The 19,278-nt window shown below is 46.5% G+C and overlaps 1 protein-coding gene across 4 annotated transcripts in view; it reads right to left on the minus strand.

The window, feature by feature from the left end:
* Positions 1-16,361, minus strand: part of TGFBRAP1 (transforming growth factor beta receptor associated protein 1) — a 25,729-nt gene extending 9,368 nt beyond the window's left edge. The window contains exons 1-8 of one of the 4 annotated variants that reach the window (XM_079972569.1): positions 15,962-16,091; positions 13,937-14,042; positions 11,384-12,085; positions 8,744-8,938; positions 6,697-6,851; positions 4,040-4,122; positions 1,348-1,689; positions 53-110 (exon numbers count right to left, since the gene is read on the minus strand). In XM_079972569.1, the coding sequence (XP_079828695.1) occupies positions 53-110; positions 1,348-1,689; positions 4,040-4,122; positions 6,697-6,851; positions 8,744-8,938; positions 11,384-12,085; positions 13,937-13,982 (1,581 nt within the window). In that variant the 5' untranslated portion in view covers positions 13,983-14,042; positions 15,962-16,091. Of the gene's footprint in view, positions 1-52; positions 111-1,347; positions 1,690-4,039; positions 4,123-6,696; positions 6,852-8,743; positions 8,939-11,383; positions 12,086-13,936; positions 14,043-15,957 lie in introns of all 4 variants that reach the window. The other 3 variants (XM_079972568.1, XM_079972566.1, XM_079972567.1) reach the window with 3 other exon arrangements.
* Positions 16,362-19,278: the final 2,917 nt, after the last annotated feature.

Here is a 19,278-nt window from a genome sequence, read left to right on the forward strand (position 1 = left end):
GAAAGGTTTACGTGTTGCTTTGATTTCCTTGGAGACATTGCTGCGCTCTAACCTGTAGTGCCGCCGCGTCTTGACCGTTTGCGTGATACAGGAGTCCGAGCGCGAAGAACCTGTGTAAGAAGCAGTATTGTTAAAAAAAAGGCAAATGTGTAGAATCATTATTTGGCATTCTGCGTGATAAACGGGCTTAATGATTTAATTATTGAGGCTGATTTGCGATCGTAATAAAGACCAACTGAATTGGATTTGTTCTTGCAAAGTTTCTGTGAGCTGGGTCTATTTATTCCCACTTCACATGTGAAGGAGGTCACATTTCTTCCTCCTATTTGCTACTTTGGGGTGAGGTTGCAGCCTTGATTCCAGAACACAACACAGCCAGCATCTGAAGAGCGCACACAGCAGGACCAGGTGGGCCACTGGCCTGATTCATCAGGTTGTTCTCACGTTCACTTGGAAGAGAGACCGATAGTCTTCTGCCCTCTTCTCAGCTGAAGCAGGAACAAGTCAGTGGGAAGGATCGACATAGGTGGTCCTTCAAACCTTTGCTCAGCCATAAAGTTCAGGCTCCTACAGTTAACGCAACAAGCACGGCTGTATTCGGATGCCACAGTTACACAACAGCTAACAGTTCTTATGTGGGTGACTCAAGATCCTTCGGAAGAAAAGGAACATTTCTCGAAAGTTAGGCTCTCTTTTCGAGCTATGATGATGCTAAAAGGCAAAAAGGGGAAGTCACTTAGGGGTTATGAGGAAGAAATGTTTATTTTAGGAATGTGCAGTGCTTTTCTTCGGGAAAAAAAATGGTGCCAGGACTCACCATGAAGTTGCCACACTTTTAACCACTGCTTTTCTTCGAGAAAAAACAGGTGCCAGTACTGCTTACCCTTGAGCACCTCCAGAAAAAAAGCACTGGGAATATGTACTGTGCTGAGCTTGCTTTCCCCTCCTCCCTCCCATTCCGTTTTTCCTCACGTGCCATGACTTTGTGGACCAACACCCTGAGGGCAGGTACCATCTTTTGCAAGCTCCTCTAAAATCCCTTTTTTCAAAAAACAATATTAAATAATCTTACACACACACACAGAGTAGTCTCGGGAGTTGGCACTAGGGGACTTAGAATGCTATTTTGCTGCTTGCATTTTTAAAATCAAAAATGGTTATGGAGAAAAATTAGTTGCTCACTGGAGGCCTCATACCATTAAAAATGGAACATGGGCATCTAGTTAAAAGATGTTAAAAAACAACAACCCAGAAAATAATAAGGGTAGCGACTGGGCATTTCTAAGGAAACCCAATTGCTCACTTTGAGCTCTACTGGGGGTTAGTAAATGTCACCCAGAGGCTTACTTTTTGTGCTTTTCCAACCACGCGGTGCTATCGGCGAGAAGGCAGAAATTCTCGGAGACCAGCAGATCTAGCAGGCTTTCATGACCGGACTCCGCGTAGAGCTTGAGCAGGGCCGTGTCGACGTCTTCCTTGTAGCCGTTGGCCACGTCGGTGCTGCGCACTTCGTTCAGGTAGCTCATGAGGAACTGCTTGCACTTGGCCATCTTCTCTTGGTCCCCCTGCGTCAGCTGGTTCAAGTCCGCATATTCGTGGAGGGGAGGGTGAGTCCGCATGAAGGAAGAGGAAGAAGGCAGCAGGAAGGGGTAGAGAGAGATCAGCTCCCGGACGTCCAGCTGGCCGCCTCTGCAATTACAGGGTCAAACTAAATGAAGCAAAAAGAAAGGGGAAAGTATACAGAGGAGCATGCGTGCGCATGCACACAGAGGACACTTAGCTTGGTACATACTTCAATCAGTGCAGAATTCAGTGACCGGGTTGCTCACAGGAGCAGGACAGTTTGAGCATCTTACATCTATCCTGGTCCGACTGTACTGGCTACCAGTTACATTTCCAGGCCCAATTCAAAGTGCTGGTTTTGACCTATAAAGCCTTAAATGGCTCAGGACCACACAATACCACCTCTTTTCATATGAACCTACCCATGAGACCACCTTCGGAAGCCCTTCTTTGTGTGGCAGCTCCTTGTGAGATCTGGAAAGTGGCAACACGAGAATGGGGCCTTTTCCGCACTGGCTCCCCGTCTGTGGAATGCTCTCCCCAGGGAGGTTTGCCTGGTGCCTTCATTTTGCCTTTAGACACCGGGCAAAAACGTTCCCTCTCAACTGGGCCTTTGGCTGATTGACATCAGATGCCCTTTAAAAATGTGTTTGGGGGGCAGTTATTGGGGTTTTTTTGTTTTTATTATGTATTTTGCGCTTTTATTTTGCAATTTTATGTTGTAACCACCCTGAGTGGTATACAAATTGATAAATAATACTAGGGAAATGTGGACACTTGTTACAGCTGCCCATAACTTAGCATTAAGAAATCTAGATTAGAACCGCAGCGGGGGACAAAGGGTTAAAGCACTGCAAGCCCCCTCCTAGTGTCCCACTAGGACCCACAATTGGGCACCCCATGCAGATGAACGTATATGGGGAAACCCTCTCTCCCTTCTTCGATGCTCCAGGTTGCTTCCCCTGCACAAGAAGCTCTAGACTTCTCCTGCCACCTCATCCTCACTCATAAGGCAGGATCCTGCTCTTTTCTTCCTTGTTCCCCTTTCCTGAGGGGCAACTAGGAGTGTTGGCATCCTGGAAAGCAAGGCTGCAGCTGCCCTGCCCTCTTCCCTTCGTTTGAATGCCTGCAGCTCATGTGGGGAATGGCAGAGGGCAGGCCCATGGGAAGCCAAGGAAATTAATGCACACCACAAAAGTTAATATTTACTTGTTTGTTTGTTAATTAATTAATTATATTCTGCCCATCTGGCTGGGCCTCCCCAGCCACTCTGGGAGGCTTCCAACAAAATATTAAAAAACTATAATGCATCGAACATTAAAAGCTCCCCTAAACGGGGCTGCCTTCAGATCTCTTCTAAAAGCCTTGTCGTTGTTTTTCTCTTTGACATCTGGTGGGAGGGCATTCCACAGGGCGGGTGCCACTACCAAGAAGGCCCTCTGCCTGGTTCCCTGTAACCTCACTTCTTGCAGTGAGGGAAACACCAGAAGGCCCTCGGCGCTGGACCTCAGTGTCCGGGCTGAACGACTGGGGTGGAGACGCTCTTTCAGGTACACAGGACCAACGCCGTTTAGGGCTTTCAAGGTCAGCACCAACACTTTGAATTGTGCTCAGAAACTCTAGGGCAGGCAGGGGGTTTTGGAGGGTGCCCAAGAGGCAGTTGGTGTCATGGTGCCTGTGGGTGCTGTGTTGGTAATCCCAGATCTAAGCTACGTTACAAAAAGAACTCTATTTCCATATTTACCATCGCTTCCGTTGTATGTGCAACAGCAACCTAAAAGCTCAGTTCCCAGAAGCTATGCAGTTTGCCGGCACGCATACACACACAGTACCCGTCAGAATGCCTATACAGTGGTACCTGGGGTTACAGACGCTTCAGGTTACAGACGCTTCAGGTTACAGACTCCACTAACCCAGAAATAGTACCTCGGGTTAAGAACTTTGCTTCAGGATGAGAACAGAAATTGCACAGCAGCGGCAGCCCACATTAGCTAAAGTGGTGCTTCAGGTTAAGAACAGCTTCAGGTTAAGAACGGACCTCCAGAACAAATTAAGTTCTTAGCCCGAGGTACCACTGTACCAATATTAAGGGGAAAGCCAAGGCAATTGTTGCAAACACCCAGCTGATTCAAAATCAAACCTGGTACGTCAGCTGTTGCCTAGATGCAAGCAAGACGGGGCCTGTGGGCAGAACAGACGAGCACTATCTCACGGCCTTTTAACAGTTTCAGTATACAGCAATCAGGAGGACTTGGGAACACGTCAGAGAGTTTCGTCACTCATCAGCCACTACCGAATCAAAAAGGAGCAACCCCAAATTTGCTTTGGTCCACGATCCTAAACCTTTTGCCTTCTGTTTCAGTCCTGCCTCGTGACAATATTTCAGAACTCGGAAGCCTTTAAACCCAAGCACAAGGATCCAATCGGTTGCCGAGTAACACTCAAAAAGTGTTCTTCGCCCCACATGAAGGATTACCTGAAGAGTTCTTTTGCTTCTAGGAACTGAAGCTGTGCAAACTGTATAAATCCCGCTTGCTGCAAGATTCGTTTGTACATAACCTAAATGGGAAACAAAGAGGGGAAAATACCACCCGTTTAGGAAACTGATGAAAGAAAAATATATATAGCGTGGCTTATACACTAGTTGTGCCATGCTGAAACGAGGACTAAGCCAGAATCTGACTTGATTTAAAGCTCATAACTGCATGCAATTTGTACGACTTTCACAATATGGAGAACCAGAGAGTTGGGTAAGGCTGCAAGTCCACCCTGAGACTACGAAGCATAGCTATCTAGCTATCAGCTTCCCGGCAAGTCCTCTGGAGACTGCGAAAGGGTGCCAGTTGCAACAGAGAAAGAAGCACACATGAGAAACTTTTCCAGGTGACTCCAGCAATGTCTGTGCTGAGAACCTACAGGCACTTCCAAGTCAATGAGATTCCCAGAGCTGATCAATCCCATGAAGGAAACAGCATAAGAACATGTGGATTGTGTGCATACAAAGTAGCAATGTAATGTGCACACCGCAAAATGCACGTACGTGCAAGTTGCAACTGGGTTGCATGCTCTCTCAGATGTGGAAACTGTTCCAAACAGTTTTCATACCCGAAGCAAGCGTTATATGGCAGTAGAACAGTCTACAACCCAACTGCAGTGGTGCCCCGCAAGACGAACGCCTCGGAAGACGAAAAACTCGCTAGACGAAGGAGTTTTCGTTTTCTTAGCCGCTTCGCAAGACGCATCTCCCTCTGGGTTTGCTTCGCAAAACGAAGCTTGCCACGCAAACTCCGGGGATAGCGGGGAAGCGCAGCGCGTCTTCCCCGCTGTCCCCAGACCTCTTTTGAAGCAAGGGGCGGCGGGGAGAAGATCGCTTCTCCCCGTTGCCAGCCCCGCAATCTCCGGGGACAGAGGGGAAGGCGCGCGCGCCTTCCCTTCTGTCCCTGGACCCCTTTTGAAGCAAGGGGCGGCAACGGGGAGAAGCGACCACTGTACTTTGAATCGAGATGCAACGTTTTCAAAATCCACAAGTAGCACACTTATTTACACTTGTTTCCTCCATTCACTGATTTGAGCAGAAGCTAAACGTGGCAAGCTCACAATGTATTCTAGACCTATTGCAACCTTTCCCAAGCGCTCTCTTGAGATGCACCTGGACCTTGGAGCAATCATTCTGACTAAGCCACCTCACAAGACCACTGCAAGTACAAAGGGGTGTGTATGTGCGAGAGAAAGAGTGAGAGAGTGTCTGTGTGTCTGTGGAGAATCACGTAACGTTGCCTCGAGCTCCTTGGAAGAAGGATGAGATATAAATGCACCAGCAATAAATATACAAAAACATGTGAAGACGAGCGTTGGCACAAAACGAAAGGAGATGAAACAAGAGGACTCAACTGTGGCTAATGAAATAATGCTCTACGGTGAAAAGAATCTGATGTTTTAATTTGTCTTCTAAACTTTCCTGTAATTTAATTAAATTTATCTAGCCTTAAGCAATACAAAATTACACGGGGTGGGGGAATCCATGGACATGAAATAAGCTCTGGTGGTAGAGTCAAGTTATCCATCTGAAGAGCGTTCAAGCTAATGTGATTTGAAGGCAAAACGAGAAGGTGAGTGGGTGGGGAGACTGCGAAGCCCCCGACCCTTAGGTAGACTTTATGAAGGGCTGCTGGGTCAAGAAAGTTTGAACGGTCATCCTATATCCAAGAAAGCCTAAATTGTTTCAGAGAGCTGGTACAGCATAATAGCTAAGAGAAGATCTAATCAATTAATTTTATTTATAGCCCACCTTGCCTTCCAAGGAGCTCAAGGTGGTATTTTGCGTCTTCTCCTTCCCCCATTTTATCATCACAACACCCCTGCGAGGGAGGTTAGGCCAAAATATTTCAACTGCCCCATAGTCAACCATGGATTTCATGGCTGAGTGGGAATTTGAACCCTGATCTCCCAGGTCCTAGCCCAATGCTTATGAGCACAGTGCCGATGCGAGTCACTCCCACCCTCAGAGATGCAACAAAGAGATAATGATGCCAACGAACACAGATATTTACATTCCACCAATGCCTGTCACCACCTTTTACGCTTGCTAAACTACTACTCCCGCCTGGAAGCAAGATCTGTTGAAGTAAACGAAACTTGCTTTTTCACAAGAAATAGTTTAAGATTAAAGTTAGTCAGCTCAAAAGGTGGCATACGGCCTTTATATTCCAGTTGCAAATGCTTACAGGGATGTTCATCACTCAGAAAACGGAACAATCTTAACTCTTAACACACCCACTCCAGCCGCTTCTGGCAAACCAGAGCAGTGCACGGAAATGCCGTTTACCTTCCCGCTGGAGCGGTACCTGTTTATCTACTTGCACTTTGACGTGCTTTCAAACTGCTAGGTTGGCAGGAGCAGGGACCGAGCAACCGGAGCTCACCCCGTCACGGGGATTCAAACCGCCAACCTTCTGATCGGCAAGTCCTAGGCTCTGCGGTTTAATCATCCATGTCCCATCTCTCTTGCGATACCAGCACATAAATGGCTCCAGTTTCTAGATACTTCAAAATAAGACTTCCAGCTTTTCAAAGCTTGCTTGCAATTCTGATTGCCTTCACATGCCCAGATGCATTCAAAAAATACCAACAGACCTGAAATTTCTCTTTCGGAATATTTCTTCGGGCTCCCTTTGCTAAGACTAACGCCTCTTCGACTCTGTGGCTGGCCAAAAGATCCTGAATCTGTGTTTCCAGAGGTAGTGGGACCAAGATATAGACCCCTTTGGTGGTAGCCACAATTACTCTGCCTGGGGGGAAAAGAATGAAAACAAGATGTCCATTTTACATGATTGCAAATGACTTAAAAAAACAAAAACAAAATATATATAGAAAAGTCACTGAGATGCAGAAACTAAATGCAACGTAAAGAGGAAATACATTTTGAGGAAATTTGATTTTGAATTGATTTTAGAATGAAGTGATTTTAGAATGCATTTCAATTAATTGATTATGATTTTATGTAAACTGTTTTACTTTTATTGTTGTTAGCCACTCTGAGCCCGGCTTCAGCTGGGGAGGGCTGGATATAAATAAATTTATTATTATTATTATTATTATTATTATTATTATTATTATTATTATTGCAAATCCAGCGCAATGCAAACACAGCAATATATCAGATAATGTCAAAGTTAGGAAGGCACACCTGGCCTTGCAAAAATGTAGTTACCATTGGGATCAAGTATCTTTGCTGACATTTTAGTGATGGAACATGGATTTAAGTTACAAGTACACAAATGGTCGCTGATGGTTCTACAAACACGTTTTCTTCCTCCATTTTAAAATGAAGAAATGAAACTCCACATCGGTTCGGTTTAGCTAGTGCCCGGCAGTTTATTTTTAGAATATGCCAGCTGTATTTCCACATAAAAAGGAACTCGAAGCAACACTTGTACAAACAACATTAAGAGTGCTGCACTTGCACAATCTCAAATCTTGCTCATACTTTCCAAAAGCGCCAAACAAACGCTGTCAACCGCTTTATTTTTTGAGTGTCTACGATCTTCCATAGGAAGTACTTCCATGTCACCCCCACAGGAGAGATATTTTTTGTCTGATGGCAATAAATATCTTTCACGTTGGACAACAGAGCCTTATTATAGGAAGTGCAACCTCTTGAATCAACCAGCTATTTACAGCCGGCGGCCATTTTGTGTGCGTCCAAGTGACACACGAATGTGCCAACATGTGCGCCAATTTTGGCCCCAGAAGGGGGAGGAACTAGGCGGGGACACGACAGGTTGACACGCACAATGACCTGGAAAGCGACCCCTTTCGGGGGTTTGCCCGTATATGCATTTTTCAATCACTGTATGCACATTCGAAGTGTGGGTTTCCTTAGCTCCAGAGCATGATTGTTCCTCAGAACATGGATGAGGAACTCCAACTTCCATCAACCCCAGAAAGCATGGCTAAATGTCAGTGTTTATGTGTAACACCTAGAGAGTCACAGATTATACGCCCTTTCCTTAAGAGTGCGATCAGTCCTGAGAATACACAATAAAAGCCATTCAGCTCATTAGCTCCTTAGGGCATGTTTTGCGGCTACACGTAGAAGAGTAGAAGAGTTTGGATTTGATATCCCGCTTTATCACTACCCGAAGGTGTCTCAAAGCAGCTAACATTCTCCTTTCCCTTCCTCCCCCACAACAAACACTCTGTGAGGTGAGTGGGGCTGAGAGACTTCAAAGAAGTGTGACTAGCCCAAGGTCACCCAGCAGCTGCATGTGGAGGAGCGGGGAAGCGAACCCGGTTCACCAGATTACGAGTCCACTGCTCTTAACCACTACACCACACATAGGCCGAGCAGTACAGATAACCTGGGAATGTAATACAATACTTAATATTTTGAGTGAGAAATGCTGAGGACTAAGATGGGGAACCAGATTGCTGATGGACCGCAGCTCCCATCATCCTTGACAACTGGCCATGCTGGTTGGGGGCTGTTGGGAGTTCAAAAACATTGGTGAACCACAGATTCTTCATCCTTGGCTTAAGAAAAGCAGTTCAGTGGTTTGCTCTTGAGCCAGTCCCTGCCTTTTATGTTTTTAAAGACTGTAAGAAAAACACTTAGATCTTCCCCAAAGTAATTCAACACACACACACACACACACACACACGTGTGTACACAATTAGGTACCTTCAAAGTCTTGCAGGATATGACCATCCTTAAAGGGTAGTGTCTGTTTTTGCTGCTGGTCCAGCATACTATGCACCGTAATGAACTCCTCGTCCAGTGCAACTACGTAAGGAAAGCAGAGGGCTGCACCAACCACGTTTTCTGACCAGTGAACAGGAGCACGCTGGGAAATGCCGTCAACAGTTGCAAACATGCCTGCCGGTTTAGAAAGGGAGCGATGAGTTATAAGTCTGATTGGACAACCAGCTGATTGCCCGGCTTCTACATAGTTATCTGCATAAAGTTACCCACTAAGAATTCTCCATGAAAGTGCCTTCTCAGGAGCTCTGAAGAAGAGTTTCTCTCGAGCACGACAGGAACTTGCACACCGACAGGCAAAACCTACCATGCACCGTGGGAAGAAAAAGCTACACCTTTTTAAACTGTGTTAACCAGTATGGAATATTCCGTCTCACAAGTGATGTTTTAGAAACAAATAGATAAAAGGATAGGTTGTGCGAGAATCGGTTGTGTGGACTGTTGTGATGCTCTGAAGACTGACTGGAGAGATGGTCGGCTGGAGACCGCCCTACCTGGCTCTCACTCCACCCCCCCCCAGCTGGCAGCTGATTGGCTAGGCGGGGAGGGGGCGGAGCGATGGCCAGCAAGCAAAGGGGGTGTCACCCAGGCACAGGAAGCCCGTGCCAGGTTGCAAACCCCGCCCACTGCTTTGATGAGTGAGCGGTCTTTGTGCGAGAATCAGTTGTGTGGACGCTGATTTCAACCAGATGTTCGGTGCCTCAATTGCATTTAATGTTAGAACGTTGCATGACATTTCCATTTGGTCATCAGCAATGTTCTGTCCTTCACCATACGGTAGAAGGAATGGACACCTTGTGGAACAACAGTCAAGTATATTTGTTTGAAAGTAAGGTCCACAGTGTTCGGCGGTAGATACATGCCCACTGAACTATCTACGGCTATAGTGCAGTTCTCTGCAGTAGATGTGCCCCTCTGCTGGCAAAGGTCTTGCTCACTGGTGGAGAGGCCCCTCTGCTCCGTTCCTCGTCTCCTGCAGCCTGTGGATCTAGGACTTAGGGATTGCTCCATGTGCTATCAAGCCTAACAACAGTACACAGATGTTTCCTCCAGAAACAAATAGCCACCTGCCCTCTCCATAAGAACAGAAGGCTCCACTTATTAAGGAAAGCAAGAGCGGACCCTCATCTTTAACAAGCTATTTACGCCATGTAGGATTCACCTTATCTCAGGCAAAGCTGGGGGTCTTACACTGAGCTACGGCTGAGCCATAAATGCTTACGGATAGCAGCTTTACAAAAACAACCTTAATTCTACAACCTGCAAAAGGAATCCAAGCGCGTTAGAAAACAGGACAATAAATAAACAGGTATTAGCAAAGAGGTTGCGATTCCCCCCAGAGCATGCAGTTTGAATCTTGAAGCAGCACCATTGACTCCAGTGTTGGCTTAACAAAGTTACCCTGTGCTACTTACTTAGTTTGTTTCTTACAGTAGGAAGGTCCTGGCAGAATTCTGTTTACAATTCAAGCCCTGAATTGGATGAGTCAAGTAAGTTACACGGGAGGCACCCGAAATTCCAGAAAACATCAGAATTCAATTTTAGTGGAATGCCACTAACAGCCTGATCCTACAGTGAGCAAAGCAAACCCAATCCCATTGATTTCAATGGGCTCAAGCATGCCTAGCACTGATTAGGATCAGGCTGTAAGGAAGCACGAATTTCCAAGATCAGACTACTCATGTTTTCCAATATGCTACTTTTTAAAAAACAAAACAAGATTTATCAGCAGTTGCTAGAGTATTGGGGCCTTTCCACACAATTGGTTTTTAGTACAATAAGCAGCACATCTCCCTCCAGACTATGATTTTATAGCGTTTTCTCAAGTTAGAAAATAGAGTCCTGGTGGGACACAGCCTTTTACCCTGCCGATTCAATGCATTCATACCTATTACAACTGTTGCCTGGGATGTGCCTGCACAATTGTCATAAGCATTTGCTGGGCATCTTTAAATGCAGCACTCTAGCTGCCAACTTTTGCTTTTTATTTCCTTATTTCTTTTGTCGTCTGCATGCTCTCCTGCTGTGAGATCACAGCTTGTTGCACAGATATAAGGTATTGGTAAGACCAGATAAGAGGGACGCGGGTGGCGCTGTGGGTTAAACCACAGAGCCTAGGACTTGCTGATCAGAAGGTCGGTGGTTCGAATCCCCGTGATGGGGTGAGCTCCTGTTGCTCGGTCCCTGCTCCTGCCCACCTAGCAGTTCGAAAGCACGTCAAAGTGCAAGTAGATAAATAGGTACCGCTCCAGCGGAAAGGTAAACGACGTTTCCGTGCGCTGCTCTGGTTCACCAGAAGCGACTTAGTCATGCTGGCCACATGACCTGGAAGCTGTACGCCAGCTCCCTTGGCCAATAAAGCGAGATGAGTGCCACAACCCCAGAGTTGGTTACGACTGGACCTAATGGTCAGGGGTCCCTTTACCTTTACCTTTAAGACCGGATAGCACAGCACAAAGGAACAAATGGATCAAGATTTGACATATCATGGGAGGACCAAACCCTTTCTAAGCGCAGACCCAAAAACCTTCCAACAGGAGGCAGAGAACATTGTGACCTTACCTAATCCTCCAGGTCCCGCCAACAGGAATTCTTGCCTGCCTACTCTTTTCACAATGGGCCGTCTCTCTTCGCTAGAGTAAGGAAAGAGGTCCTGGGAAAGGCCAGTGTCGTAGTTCAGAATAATGTACTGGGTGGTGAGAGCGAGGCATAAATAGTGGCCGTCTATAGCCACGGCACAAGGCTGCTCCGGGGTGAGAAGCTCCTTCACAATCTGAACGCGGTCCTCATAGACCAAGAAGAGCTGGATGGTCCTGCGCTTGACCGAAACGATACAAACCTCAACGCAGAAAGGATCCCCGCTCATGGGGTTCTCGTTCAACGTGAACATCGTAGCTCCCTTGATCCTGGCCCCCGTGGGGATGGGCTCCAGGTTCATCATGTTCATCAGTGTTATGGTGTTGTCGCAAAGCACCAGGAGCCGATTGAGCGCCGAAGCGGCTTTCAGCTCCCCCACGGGCTTCCGAAAACTCAGGTATTTGTGCAGCTGTTTGGAGACGGAAAAGGACGTTTTCTCAGCTGGCGAGTTCTTTTCTTCCAGCAGGAAGTAGTAGATGGAACAGTCATTGGTTCCGATATACAGGTTCTTCCCGCAGCACTCAATGCATTCGATGTTGATCCGAGCTTTGTCGCCCATCAGCAAGTCCCGCTCAACCGCGGGGACAAGCCTGAAGGCCTTGACACTCATCGCGCTTTCCAGATGGCCTGCCGCGGAAAAGGAGAAGAGAGGCTTATTTTTATCCACACCCAAGCAGCAGGGAGAACAAACAGAACGTTTAAAGGGAATCAACCCAGACCTTCAGTTTGTTAACAGCGCCTGTAAACAGGTGCCCTTTCCGACCCGACACCAGAAATGGTACATCTGTTAACTTGTCTCTGTACGTGGCTAGCCTAAAGCTAATATAAGGCAAGCAGACTGGTGCAGATCGGCTCAAAATCTGCAGTCTATAACTTTATCGGCTCCAGGCAGACAGCAGGAAGAGGAAAAGCACCTCCCTTGGTTCACTGGGCATACAGGTTGCATGTATGTTTGTCCAAGAAACCTTTTCCGCCATGGACCACTTTAAAAACTGTTGAGAGTCTTGTCAGACCACCTAATGATTTTTCTGCCCATTGCAACAATTGTAATGTGCTGTACTAGACTCTATATGATGTTTTAATTATTTCCACTGCTTTTTAATTCTTGGATCTGGAATTCCATAGAATTCAAATTGTAATACAGCAGACTCACAACTTACTTGGGGGTTATGTTCCAGGAACAGCGCATAAAGCCATCATTGCATATAGTCAAAACACACGGGGTGCAATGGGGGGTGGGACTGCCAAAGTCCCCTCCACACACACTCATCCCCTTAAAAAATATTATTATTATTAGCATGTAAAGCTAAATGCACACAAGTTAAATGTGCATAAGTTGTGGGTCTACTGTACAATAAAATACAATATATGAAATAACCACCTGAATGTAGCTCACAGATGCTGGTTGTCCACAGACCAGTTTGGGAACCCCTGCTTTAGGATGATGTATGTAATGCACTTCTCTTTGATTTAGTACACCTTTGTTGCTTTCTTTTTTCCAAAGCAGCACACATGGCATCCCCAGGCATTCCCCAATCCAGACACTACAATATGGCTGCCTGTGCCCTGAGACCGTGTTCCTGCACAGCCGTGGCTTCCCCCTCTCCTTTTACGGCTTCAGAAATACTGTATTCACATTACCTGTACACACAGCTGCAAGGGAGTCACTTTCACTTTAATCCTGACATAAAACTGAGTATACCCTCAAAACCTTTCAAGAAAGCAAGACGGCTTCTAGATCTTCCCAATTTTTTGTATCCTAAACAGTGCCGCTCTCCAATTTTCTGACTTCCTACAGCCATCATAAGGGTTGGGAATACTTTTTGGAATTAAGAGCTCACTAGCAGTGGCTTAGCAGAGAATGTGAGGCGTGTAATCTGACTTCAAAATACCTGCATCATATTCTCCTTCTGCCACACATATTGCAGTGGTTAGAGTGTTGGACTAGGGCTTAGGAGACCAGGGTTTGATTCTCCACTCAGACATGAAGCTCACTGGGTGGCCTTAGGCCAGTCACTGCCTCTCAGCCTATCCTACCTTGCAGGGTTGTGGTGGGGTTTTAATGAGGAGGGGGGAGAATGAAAGTCACTTTGAGCTCCATGGAGGAAAAGGTGGGATAGAAATGCAACAAATAATACAAGGTGGTGTAAGAGAAGTGTGGGGAACCTCAGGCCCAGGGGACTCTCCTTTATACCCAAGTCATGCCCCTCCATTGACCCTCTTATTGAATGCTTTTGCGTGGCTGGAAAAAGCCCTCGAACTGCCTTTCACTTTCCTATATGGAGAGATGTGCAGGCACGTTGCTTCGATGAGAAATGGAGAGATGTATTGGTGTAGACACTCTGGCTTTTGTGTGTGGCTGGAATTTAACCTGTTGCTCCGCCTGCTTTTGCCTGTGGACCTGCCTACCACTGGCACGAGATACGCCTCCCCCCAAGGCTGCCCAAGAAACAATGAGGCTGAAAAAAGGTTCCCCACCTCTGATATAAGCAGTGGCTTTAAGAGGCGCGTGCCTCAGTTTCATTTGCTGAGGACACCGGTTGCCATCTTGCCTCTGGGCTTGCTAGGAGCATCTTGTAGGCCACTGTGGGGAAAAGGGTGAAAGACTAGTCACTAGGCAGGACTTTTTTCTCCTCCAGCATAGCTCTTTCCCCCCGATGTTTTCCTGAGCAATTGCCAGTTTTCAACCCATTGCATGTTGTAGCTATTTAACTGTGTATTAAGTGTGGCGATAACAACAGAGGTATACAAGGCACAGTGGTAACTCGGGTTACATACGCTTCAAGTTACATAAGCTTCAGGTTACAGACTCTGCTAACCTCGGGTTAAGAACTTTGCTTCAGGATGAGAACAGAAATTGTGCTCCGACAGCGCGGCGGCAGCAGGAGGCCCCATTAGCTAAAGTGGTGCTTCAAGTTAAGAACAGTTTCAGGTTAAGAACGGACCTCTGGAACAAATTAAGTACTTAACCCGAGGTACCACTGTATAACAATAATAGTCTTCATGTGATAACATTTCTCACCTTTCTCTCAATTCTACTGATCTTAATTCTACTGTTATAAGGAGACTTATTAAGATTTTTCTATAATGCAGGGCCTCATTGTAGATTGTTGTTTTCTTACATGTAAATTATGCCTTAAAACTTTGGATTCGTGGTTTTGCATATTTTCAAGACGCACAGAGGCTGTTGAGTAGGCGACACACAAATCTAATAAATGACAATGATGAGTATTCTGGGCTGACTAATGTGCTCTCGAGTGCCGAGGAGTTCATAGAATAAATACAACAGCAGCAGACTCAGCCACACCAATCCACAACTGAATATTGCAACACACGAATGACACAGTAGTCCACCTGCAATTGTGAAACGCAACACACCTGTGCTTCCTCCCTGGATTTTGATAACCAGAATGACTCTATGGCACCTTCCTATTATACAGATTACCTGTGTCCGCTCTATTAAGACATCAAGAACATGACATACCACAGAACAGCAGGTGATGTTGTAAGGCTTTCTAACACTGCTGCTTATGAAGAGTGTGGAACTGCTCAAACTTCTGGGGACAGTGTGACTTCCATTAAACTTGCTTACAACCAGTGTTTTTTCTACTGCCATTCTGTCCCTGCTCCAAGGGAGTCAGGAAGAAGAAGCCTGTGTGTGGAGGCGGGGTCAGTTCTTAACCTTTTCTTCCTTTAGGTGCGGAATATGGCCGTCATTACTTTTTGAAACTGCACAGAGGCAATCAGCCCAGCACAGCCCCTATACCTAGTGAGAACTTGAGCTGGTTAGCCGAAAGCTAACCAAACAAACACACAGAGAGAGCCTTGAAGTAAGGTAAAGGTAAAGGACCCCTGGACGGTTAAGTCCAGTCAAAGGTAACTATGTGGTTGCGGCACTCATCTCACTTTTCAGGCCGAGGGAGCCGGCATTTGTCCACAGACAGCTTTCCGGGTCATATGGCCAGCCATGACTAAACCTTGAAGTATAAGCAATGGGAAGATAGTAATAACGAAGTAAAGAAAGAAACATGCAGCAGAATAAGTACTGTGCATAAGGCAGCAGGTAATTGCAGGGGGTGGGGATTTCCTGCTGCCTTATGCACAGTACTTATTCTGCTGCCAAGAATGTAAGAATGGGAAGCTGAATTGCTAAGAAATTTGTTGTAAATTGCGTAAAGTTTATCAAGCCTATATAAATATATATATTGGTCTGTTTCCAACCAATGAAAACACAACAGGGCATCAAACGTATTTAAAACATTTAACAAACTTCCCTATAGAGGGATGCCTTCTAAACACCATATATAATATACATGAGCCTAATGGTGCTTAGATGGTGTCTCTGCACCATTCTTACCAAGATGCAGGGAGGAGCTCCGGCTGCTGCAGCCCAGCCCAGCCCAGCCCAGCCCACTACCACCAGACTCACCCCTCCTTCCTTTACCCCCCACCCCAGTTAAAAAAACCCCGTCCACTTGCTACACACGAGTAGTACTTACTAACCCTCCCAGATAAGGAAAGGGAAACTGCGCTTTGTACCAAGCAACGCACCAGGCCAGGCGAGCAGTCTTGGGCTAGCAGCAGCGACACCCCCAGCACCCAAGGGCACCACGCCCACCCCGGGGCGGGCGCGGGGTTGACCCCCTGCCAGCAAAGGGTGCCGGACCGAGGCAGAGGCAGGGAGACCCGGGAAGGTGCCGGGAAGGAGGAGGGGGGCGAGGAAGGCGCGGGCGTGGCGTCTTTTTCCCCCCCAGCCCCCGTTGACCGTCCGAGCCGAGGCCTCCGCAGCGAGCCGAGCCCGCTCCTCCTTCCAGGCCCCGCCGGCGCTGCTCCGCGGCTCTCCCGCCGCCGCGGTGGCGAAGCCAGCGGCAGCTGAGTCTCTCCCTCCGGGGGCGGCGGCGCCGCGGCCCTTCCGGTCACAAGGCGAGGCTGACAGACGGAGGCTCCTCCCGCTGGAAGGGAGGGAGCCGAGGGAGGGAGGACATCTAGTCCAGCCCCCTGCCGCGGGGCAGGGAGACGCAGCTGCCCCCGACGGGGATCGAACCTGCGGGCTCGGCGCCCCCTGCGCCGCGTTCCAACCGACGGAGCTATTCCAGGCTGGAGCGGAGGAGAGGGATGCTCCCCAAAGGATGTTCCTCGCGTCGCAGTCCTGCCCGAAAGGTGCCTCCGGCTGCCGGGGACAAGGGAGGAGGGGGAAACACGGATGTTCAAGGAAATAAAACAACTCTCTGGTTTTTAGAAGACGTCTGAAGGCAGCCCTGTATGGGGAAGTTTTAGATGTTGGGTGCGCTGTTGTGTTTTCATGGGTTGGGAGCCGAGCCAAGTGGCTGGGGCAACCCAGCCAACCCAATAAGAAAGTATTCTTCTTCTTCAGTCAACCCAATAAGTCTTCTTCAGTAGTCAACGCAATAATAAAGTCTTCTTCTTCCTCCTCTTCTCCTCCTCCTTCTGTCAACCCAATAATAAAGTCTTCTTCTTCTTCAGTTAACCCATAAGTCTTCTTCTTCAGTAGTCAAGCCAATAATAAAGTCTTCCTCCACCTCCTCCTCCTCCTTCTTCTGTCAACCCAGTAATAAAGTCTTCTTCTTCACCAGGAACTTTCTGGAGGTAAGAGCTGCATGGCAATGGGACGGGTGCCCTTGGAAGGTGGTAGACTGCACTTTCCTTGGGAGGTTTTTAAAGCAAAGGCCACCTGTGCTTGGTACTTCAGTTGAGATTCCTCCATTCTTGTTTATTTACTATTATTATTTAAATCTGTATACCGCCCTATACCTGCAACTCTCAGGGCGGTTCACAACATAAAAACACAAAATGTGTATAATAGAAATAAAAACAAGAGCAAGCCAATAATGCTCTCCAAAACATTTTAAAAGGGCATTGGGTGCACGGCAGGGGGTCGGGCTAGAGCTCCCGCACCCTGGTCCCTTCCAACTCTACGATTCTGCAATCTATGTTGGGATCTGCTTCCCCTGTGGATCTTGTCTGCTGAGGCAATCACCTTACCTGGCCTCATGGGTGGGCCCAGCCCTGGTTGCAGCCCTAAGGTGGGGATGGAGCCCAATGCCAAGGCATGTTAGCAGCAAAGTGATTTTCCAGGGTGTGGTCAATGGGGTTTGCTCTCTAGTAAGTGTGCCCTGAAATTTCGGTCAGACTAGGAAGTGATTTTAGTATCCGTAGCACCTTAGACAAGTTGAGCCTTTTCACCAGGTGTAATGGTGGTGAGTGCACATCAGTGGTGTCATAGCCCAAAGTGGGTGGGACACCCCTATTCAGTCTTTTGGTGCCACCATTCCCCTGCTGCTTCCTCACTATATGAAATTTGGCTGGGGACTAGTTCCCCACCCCTCTCTTAAAGTTTTATTATGGTATCTATTAACACATGACATGTACGGTATTTATTAACATGCTATAAGCTTTTCTGCTCTACAGATCCATGACGTCTTACGCTACGTTGGCAGATTTTATATATATTTATGGATATTTGAATTGTAAAGCAATGGGAAACGAGTCCAGTCCAGACTGACAATTATGTTGAAACTTAAATAGCAGTAGTTACAAACAAAGGTCAAGGAGCATTTCCATTACGTTGAAACAGATTTAAACTTACAAAGGAGTATGTCAAGAAACACTAAAAACTGTACAATAGCTTTTCAGTTGTATTTTTTTCCCCTGGTCTTAATTATATATTTTCGTATAATTTCATAAAATAAAAAATACATTTATGAAGACAAGGACCCAAAATCTGCAAGGAAGGAGGCAAACCCCAAGAAAACAATGTGGACTTAAAACTGTCTGGCCACACAGCAATCACTGAGATTCTGTAACCACTGCAATACCAAATATGTTATGATGATTCCCCTTCAGCTTACTCCAGCTACTCCCATTTAACTGGGCTAGGCAGGATCAGAAAGCAGAGTCAAACATTAACAACCAGTACAGCAAGTTTCTACGTTAATTATTTTCTTTGTGGTGATGCATCAGGTAGTTGTATGAAGTCTCCCAAGTCCTCTGAAGGATAGAGTGAAGCAGACCATATCTTAGATAGAACTATTCCAAGACTCTCATACATAGCATAAGCTCTTTATGCAAATAGTATATGAGAATGGCACCAACTAATACCTTAAAGGCTGCAATTCTAGACCCATTTATCTGGAAATGAGCTCCATTGAAAGAAGTGGAATCCATGTGGTTTTTAACAGCAGAACTAAGATACGTTCAAGTCTTTCGATACTGAGGTGATTTAAAAACTACTTATAATAAGCAGAAATATAGAGCCAGTCCACTTTTGAAAGCTGCCTATTTTCCTTCTGTGCAGTGATGCAGATTGTGCCCAGAAGGTCAGAGCAAGCGTATGGGAAGCAGTAAAGTGGAAAGGTGGGACTACTCAGAGACAGGACTTCTTGAAAACATTGTTGCCCAAGGGCTGAGCAAAACCACCTGAGTTGACACTGCTTTTTTATTTCTTAATACACAAATTTGTTGATAAGCTGTCCAGTTACGCCACTCCCATGCAGTTGCACATAGACACAACATGTGTTGTTTAAGCGCAATTTTCTGTATACACATTCTTTTTCCTTTTAATCGCCCAAATACCAGTTGGGAGTTTGTAGCAAACCCCAGGAATGAACAGGAAACCTGCAAGCAGCATGAGCTAATCAAATAAAAATACTGATTATTGCAAGGGCAGAATCTGTGCAATCAACCACTCCTATAGACTTGACCTTCTAACAATTTAAATATTAACAGTGCAATTGTATACGTACATATATACATGCTCAGAAATAAACCCCATTGTATTCAATGGAACTTAACTCCCAGAT

Source organism: Podarcis cretensis, assembly GCF_951804945.1.
Source record: "Podarcis cretensis genome assembly, chromosome: 4".
NCBI classification, from domain to species: Eukaryota; Metazoa; Chordata; class Lepidosauria; order Squamata; family Lacertidae; genus Podarcis; species Podarcis cretensis.